Raw genomic sequence first — 8,009 nt, 5'->3', positions numbered from 1 at the left:
CATTTTTCTGTCAAAATTCAAAAAATTAAAAACCTTACCCATAGAGATATACAAGGCCTCCTGACAGACCAATCCAAGTGAGAGTTTCAGCCAATGATCTTGTGGCACGTGGCATGAGATTATAGTATCATACTACCAGAATTGAAATATGAATCATGGGTCATTGGCCCAATTAGCAATGACACACAAATAGATCATGGAAAGTGGGAAACTACAAATAATAATAAACAGGAGGGCATAGTATATACAAGTACTGAAGTACACTTGAAATGGTGATCAATGAAAAACTGTACATTACCAATAATCTCCACAAGAACATGTACCATCTTTGAAATGGTGAAACCTGCTAGCATCTCGCACAACAATTTCTAAATTTTTTATCTCTGATATGTACTTGATGGCAACATGGCAATCACTACAAACGCGCAAGTTCTTCATCACCCTTATTGGCATTCCCTCTGGGCAATTCATCAATGCAAAAGCAATTGCCATCTTCTCACTGTGGTGTGCCAAGTTGTATTCTTTCTCCTCATTGTCCATGTCATGCGTTACAGAGCTAGTATCCGGGACATAACCGCGCATCTTCATGTCTGAAGTTAGTTCATCCAGATACCGATTGATCTCTGCAGATTGTGGGTGGGATTTGTCATCCAAACAGAACTGGTGAACCTGATTCTTTATTTCTACCCAACTTATGCCTGGTTCTTTCTTCAACATCTTGCCTCTCATGGCCTTCCTCACCTCAGAAACATCCTGCCACTTATTAGCAGAAGCATGAATATTGGCAAGAAGAATATATGATGCTGAGTCTTGAGGATCGATCCTAAGAACTTCTTTGGCAACCCGTTTTGCCATTTCTGCATTCTTGTGGATCTTACATGCAGATAACAGTGTTTTCCATATAATGGCATCTGGTTCCATAGGCATGGAACGTATCATAGCTTCTGCGTCTTCCAAACAGCCAGACCTACCTAGTAGGTCAACGACACAATTATAGTGTTCTAGTCTAGCCTTGAGTCCATACTTTTGTACCATCAACTCAAAGAAATCAAGTCCTTTGTCCTTCAATCCACAATGACTACATGCATATAACAAGCTCAAAAATGTAACTTCATTTCCTGGCAAATTTTCTTGTTCCATCCCATTAAAGAGCTTTATAGCTTCTTCCCCTTGACCATGAAACCCATAAGCAGAAATCATTGAGCTCCACAATACAATATCTCGCTGTTTGCCTTCCGAAAAAGCTTTCATAGAGTCTTGCAAGGATCCACATCTAGAGTACATACTAACTAATGAGCTAACTACGTCAACTATAGAACTAGCTCCTGCTTTGATTGATTCGGCATGTATTTGCTTCCCTTGACCAAGTGTGGCTAACTCCGAACATGAACTGATCACAGTCACAAAAGTAATCTTATCTGGTCTAAAACCTGCCTTTTTCATCAAACAGTATTGATCCAAAACTCCCTCAAAACACCCATTTTGAGCTTTTCCAGACATAAGTGTATTCCAAGCAACCACATTACAATTTGGCATCAATCTAATCAATCTCTCTCCATCACTTAAGCTTCCAGCTTTAATGTACATGTGAGCTAAAGAGCATGTGACAACCAAATTAAACTCAAACCCACTTTTCATAACATAAGCATGAACCTCTTGGCCTGCAAACAAAGCTGTCAAGTGTGCACATCCCCTAAGCACACTGCCCAGTGAGTACTCATCCGGCATGAAACCCAACTCATTCATCTGTGAAAACAAGAACAAAGACTCCTCATTCATTTCAAACTTGGCCAACCCAGTGACCATTGCATTCCAAGTAGCAACGTTCCTCTCAGGCATTTCATCAAACATTTTCTTGGCACTCTCAAAACTACCCATTTCAAGATGGGCCTTAATCATGATGTTACACGACATGGTGTTCCTAGTAGGCATTCTATCAAACAGTAAGACTGCAACTCGAAACTCCCCAAATTTCGAATACAGGTTGAGGAGATGGTTGGAGACGAACTTGTCCGAGGAACAGCCAGAAGTAATAATCAAAGAATGAAGCTGCTTCCCCAAAGAAACAGACTTTGTGCGAATGCATGCTTGTATGAGATTTGAGAACAAACGGGGTTCAGACCATATATAAGAAACAAAGTTGTGAAACGCTTCTCTGATACGCCCATTGGAACACAAGGTTGCAAATTGTTCTTTGGCATATGAAAAGTTTCCATCTTCCAAGTGGGTTTTGAAGGTAACGGTCGACAAGTGAAAGACGGGATTTTGAAAAACGGTAGACACAGAAACAAAGGAGAAGCACGTACGAGGAACACGAAACCTGCCCATGCATGCTACGGGGGTTGTTTGGGTGGGGACCTCAAACTGGGTTTCAGCCACACAACACTGCTGAATTATCCACCGCCGGCGTGTCGGAGGCGAGCACCAAATCAGCAGCGGCAACTACGAGTATAGAGAGTTGCTGGCGAATGCAGCACCGGCCCATAAGGGTGGCTTGTCGCTTCATTCTCCTTTCTTGTTTCTGTTTCAGCCTGCAGCAGTTTACTTTCCTTCATTTTCTAATTTGGGCCTTTATTTGTAAGAGCTTTTCTTTTTAGGAAAGAAAATAATTATTTACTTAAGGTAGATGAATTTTGTAAGCTGATAGCAAATAATTACAACGCTCTGGTCATTGATCAAATCAATCCAAGTTTTGGAATTTGGAGAGAGTATCATAGCTTTTATTCATGACATAATGAACTTATTTGACCTAAATTATAATTATGTTTTGGAAAGTTTAGACTTACATAAGAATATAAGATTATAACTCTTCAACTGATGTAATAATTTTAATTTAGAAGATATTTTAAGGTTTATGTTAAAATGATCTTTGAAAAATTAGATAAGTATCAATTTAATTTTCAAACGATTATATTCATCAAATTGGTCCTCTAAAAAATATAATTGTAAATTAAATTAGTCGTTTTATTAGTTAGATGATGGATTTGTTTAAGTAAATTCTTTTTAAAATATCTTTTGTAAATTATTTTTTTTAAATATTTTATAAAAAAATAAAAATAATTTTATATTTGAATATCTCATACAAAAAAAATCATTTTATTTAGGGTAAATTATATTTTTTATCTTTGAAATTTAACAAAAGTTTCAAAAATACTCCTAAGTTTTATTTTCTTGACGACTAATTTTTCAAAAAATTTAAGGCCGATTCAACAACAATTTCATAAGAACAACCCTCAACACAAGCAAATTAAGTATAATTTTCATGCATTATTGTTAGATTGGTCTTAAATTTTTTAAAAATTTAGCCGTCGAGAGTATATTTGATACAAATCGAAAACTTTTAGGACAAAATTAAAACAAAATAAAATTTAGGAATATTTTAAAAACTTTTGCCAAACTTCAGGTACAAAAAATATACTTTATCTTTTTATTTATTAATTATGTTTGGATAGGTGAAAACTCAGCTGCACTCGACTTCACATGAAGTTAATAACTGAGAACTTTTAAGTGATTTGACTGATTTGACTAAATTTTTATGAAGTTGATAACTGAGAGCGTGAAATCGACTGCACTTGAGTTTTCACCGTTTGGATATAATCATATAAAAATACTTTTTTGTTTATTTATTATATAAAGAACATCTTTTTTTTTTTTAAAAAAGATCTTACAAAAAAATATGTAAATTATAACTTCTCAAAAAAAATTTTTAATTTTTCTAACACTTTTACTTTTATTACTAAAAATTTACCAAACACCCTAAAAAATGAAAAAAGATCTTTTTTCATTGAAAAAATATTTTTTTTATAAACTTAGTATCGCCCAAATAAACACAATAAGTCAATAACATGACAAATTAATATTATATATCAATTATCATAAAATAATTATTATAAATATTATCTGATATGTTACAAATTTATGCAGGTGAAATTAGACCTTGAAAATTTAAGCCTTTTTGCCAAACATAATATTATCTGGTTGTTATGGAATGATCAAATTCGTTTCTGATTCAAATGGCAGTTTTATCTACTGAGATGTGCACAACTATAACTATCCATGGCAACATGGAAGCAATTTTGAATTCATTTAAGGACTTCCTCAACTGTGAATTCATTGTCCATCAATGAAAACTTGTAACTAAGCAAAACATCAAACTCAGGATTTTTTTCAACGTAGTGTATAGCTCAGACAGAGTATTGTTATCTATTTCATTTCAAGTTGTAAACTCCAATAAAAGGCATAAGAACACTTCCCATCCATAGTTTACCATCTTTCTCCTCCACTTCACTCACTGCTCTAACAACTTTTCCCTCGCTATCCTCCAATATCTGCAGAAGTTTGCCTTCGGAGCTGTACTTAACAGCCAACGCATGTTGCCGGCCACCAATTTGAAGCAGGTAATGAATCTTTGTTGGTATAGGGAGCTTGAGTATGAGTTTCCGAATATTTGGATAGAGGGCATTAAGGTACGCATACATATACCTTCGGCAATGAAGTGCAATCCAAAAATCGCCATCTTCATTGACTCTCACATTGTCAGGGATTCCAGGCAGGATGGCTATGATCTCTGAAGTCCCAGCCTTTTCGCCTTTCAGCCAGTATTTGCGTAGCCTATATAGAACAAGAAATGCTATAAAGAAAAGAACTCTAATAATCAATATGAATTCAGATATAGGACTTCCATCATTAGGTTCTTTCAGAAAAATGGCAAAAGATTTTCTAGCTAACATTGCTTAGTTTTTCTTTCAGCACAGGTAATAACTAGTGAATGGAATTTGCATTATCACCAACTTAGAAATATCCTCTTATTTGGTTTTTGTTTTGATTTCCTGTTGTTATTTTCAATGTTGTTTGTTTTAGGATTTTATGAAGATAAAAACGAAAACATGAAATGAGAATAAAAAATTTTGATTGTACTGTTTTCTCTGTCTTCCTTTATAGAATCTAGAAAATAGAAAATCACTGAGGATGAACCCAAAGAGACACTAATCCTACTTATGTTTGCAGTCTCTAGCATATCAGAAGGTTCACATATAGATATGTTCTCTTAGAATCTCTTGCTATGAACCACTGATTGAGTACCACGTTGTTGGGGTGGTAAACATTTAACAGTAGATACCAAGATATATAAGTTTCTTTGCGAGCAAGTAAAAGTTTCTAACACAAGGGGTCGTGCTTATTTAAAGTGTTAAAAGCTGTTATTTTAGGTTCACCTGCCAACAACACCTTCACAGACGTAAAAGAAGGAACGATCTTTGCTTAAGGAAATGCCATTTGGAAATTGAATGTTTCTCACAAGAACTGTGGTTTCCTTAGTGTCAGGGTTGTATTTCAAAACTCTGCCGCTGTCGTCTCCAGCAAATACCAGTTGAATAAAGTTCCTGCACACAAAATTATTTTAGAACCAACAAAGCATGACAGATGTAACAATAATGACAATATTTCAGAATTCTATGAATTAAATATTTAAGGAAATCACTCTAAATAGGCCTAACACCTTAGTAACTGCTTCATATAGGGAGGGATGCCTAATAGGCCTAACCATTTGACAATGTGTTTACATTGGTTGTTGACGCCTTAGCATAACCTTCCTCATTTATTTGCGTTTGGGATAGGTTATTATAAGACAACGCACTTCACTCTTACTATATGATGCATGAAAAACTAAGTTCATAAAATTCTAAAGCATGGAAAACCACCAGATTTCAGTAGTGGTGCATCCATCATATTTATAACCAAGGATTTCTAACTTAGTTTGGATGCTTCTCTTGTATCCGAATATTGGATACAAAATGATAAAGGATTTACTTACTCTGAAGGTCCTATAAATCATTCAATTTTCAATCAAATTTCTACAGTTCAAAATTTGTTATCATGTCCATATATTGTACAAGAAAAAAAAAATCAATCAGATTCCAAAGTTTAAACATTTCCATTTAAGTCGCTATACAAATAATTTTCTAACAGATTCCTCTGATTTAAAATAATATCTTGTGATTATATCCCTATTCAGTACAAAGTTTTTCAAAAGAAAATAGCGATTGCTAAAAGTTTTAAAGAGGATCCTACCTGCGCTGATATTTCGCACTGCTATCCGTAAAATAAACATTCCCTTCTTCGTCAACATCAACATCATTGGTAAACCTGAATGGCACCCCTTCAGCCTCAGTTGTAAGAGGTGTTGCTAAACCACCCTCAGGCCCCACCTTCAGAAGCCCAAAATATGCGTCCGCAATGTATAAATCGCCAGTTTTCTTGTTGAACCTGAGTCCCAAAGGCCTTCCGCAGATGTGCTCGGTCGTCACATAGCTAAGTGGTGATGCAGGTACTTTAGGATCACACAATTCTGACCTGTGTTTGAAATGGACATAAAAAGATCATTAACATTTAATCACATGATATTGCAAACATATACACTCTACTGATCGAAAAACTTAAATTCAGTATCCAAACAAGAACAAGCTTTAAAGATTCAAGCTCAAACTTTGAAAAGGATGACCTTGTGTACAATAATTTAAGGTTCGTCAGCAATGCTGCAAGGAAACAGCATGTTGCAGAAGTAGCAGAACTTGATCTGAAGTGAAAAACTCAGAAATTGGGAGAAAATGGTTCTACAACTAGAACTTGCTGGGTGAAAAATGTATAAGGCATAGTGGGTTGATGTATGTGTAAAGATTGCTCTGCTCTAGAACTAGAACAGCTCAAAAACAAATATTTTTCAACCATGTTAGGTAAACATAAAAAATCCACCACCAAATCAGCCACTCGTATAAAATATATATTGAAATTCAAAAATAAACATTGAAAGCAGATTAAATAAGAGTTTAATTTTACGGCACTAACAATATAAAATGTTTTGCACAGTCCTGCAATCTCATCCGTTCTTGTAAATGAACATTTATGCGGACGATATAAAAGATAGTTATTTTTGCTAACGTGGTAAAACTTCGGACAGTACCTACCTACAACTAAAACTAACAAGTACAAGTATCCAATTAGTGCCCATACCCCATATGATACAACATGGAAAGTGGGTCCCATTTAAAGTTTGAAATCAAACTAAATTCTGTCATACAGTGAGAATCATGAAATAAGTAAAGTAAACTAAAATCAAGATAAGAGTAATTAAATTAAGGAATGATAATTTATGCGAACTAATTGTAGATTTGCAGGACTCACCACTTGAAAAGTAGAAAACACTCTCAAAGTGGAAATTTAGGGTTTTTCAAAATTGTTATACCTGTTGGGAGAGGTATAAGCAAAGGGAAGCCAAGAGTGTCCATTCCAGAAGAGAATCCTTCCATCAGCGACACCAGTGTAAGGACCGCGACCTTGAGTGTCGAAAGCAACGCTCTCTGGTCCCTGAACCTCGTTCAAGAACTTCACCTCCGATTTCTGCAACAAATTCTCCGAGTCTTTCTCCGGCGGCACCTCGGACCACGGCGGCATTTGAATCAATTTGGCCTCGAATTCCGGGAAGCTGGCTATGGGGCTGTGTCGAAACGGATCGAGACCGCAGTACACGGCGAGCAGAAGGAACAGAATCGCAAGCCATCGAAGCAGAGTCATTGTTTGAGTTTGATTACTGAAAGTTAATGTATTCTTATGTGAAGTTATGTGTGTAGGGATGTTGAGTCATGAGGAGAGTTTCTTTATTATGCGTTTATGGTGGGTAGTTGAGTCACACATGTGGGGAATTGGTAGCTGTATCATTCAAACTTAAAAGTTCAAAGTCAACATTCATTGTTAATGTTATGCAATTGCTGATTTATGAAAAAGACTATCTCAAGTAGGGAACTCATTCTAGTTCCTATTTATGGTCCACCTATTATAAAAAATAATTTCACATCAGTTTTTGTGTCATAAACAATAAATAGAAACTCAAAACATCTGTCTCTTCTCTATTAGGATGAACTAACTTTAGTCCATATTGTGGTCCCACTTAATTAATTAATTAAAATACTTAAAATTAATATAATTGATTTTTTTAATAATATTATTTAAATTTA

The 8,009-nt window shown here is 35.2% G+C and overlaps 2 protein-coding genes across 4 annotated transcripts in view; both read right to left on the bottom strand.

The window, feature by feature from the left end:
- The window catches only part of LOC107477696 (pentatricopeptide repeat-containing protein At2g41080-like), a 2,989-nt gene extending 457 nt beyond the window's left edge, over nucleotides 1-2,532 (bottom strand). For 2 of the 3 annotated variants that reach the window (XM_052258680.1, XM_052258681.1), the window contains exons 1-2: nucleotides 299-2,532; nucleotides 39-132 (exon numbers count right to left, since the gene is read on the bottom strand). In XM_052258680.1, the coding sequence (XP_052114640.1) occupies nucleotides 120-132; nucleotides 299-2,328 (2,043 nt within the window). In that variant the 5' untranslated portion in view covers nucleotides 2,329-2,532 and the 3' untranslated portion in view covers nucleotides 39-119. Of the gene's footprint in view, nucleotides 1-38 lie in introns of all 3 variants that reach the window. The other variant, XM_052258682.1, reaches the window with a different exon arrangement.
- A 1,535-nt stretch (nucleotides 2,533-4,067) lies between these two features.
- Nucleotides 4,068-7,610, bottom strand: LOC107477695 (protein STRICTOSIDINE SYNTHASE-LIKE 3; the record flags this gene model as incomplete). Its single annotated transcript, XM_016097749.3, is given in 4 exon segments — nucleotides 4,068-4,611; nucleotides 5,214-5,381; nucleotides 6,070-6,351; nucleotides 7,241-7,610. Coding segments are annotated over 4 exon segments (1,182 nt in total). The 3' UTR covers nucleotides 4,068-4,208.
- Between the last annotated feature and the right edge of the window lie 399 nt (nucleotides 7,611-8,009).

The sequence above is a fragment of the Arachis duranensis genome, chromosome 3 (assembly GCF_000817695.3).
Source record: "Arachis duranensis cultivar V14167 chromosome 3, aradu.V14167.gnm2.J7QH, whole genome shotgun sequence".
Taxonomy (NCBI): Eukaryota; Viridiplantae; Streptophyta; class Magnoliopsida; order Fabales; family Fabaceae; genus Arachis; species Arachis duranensis.
This window is presented reverse-complemented; position numbering and strand designations above follow the sequence as displayed.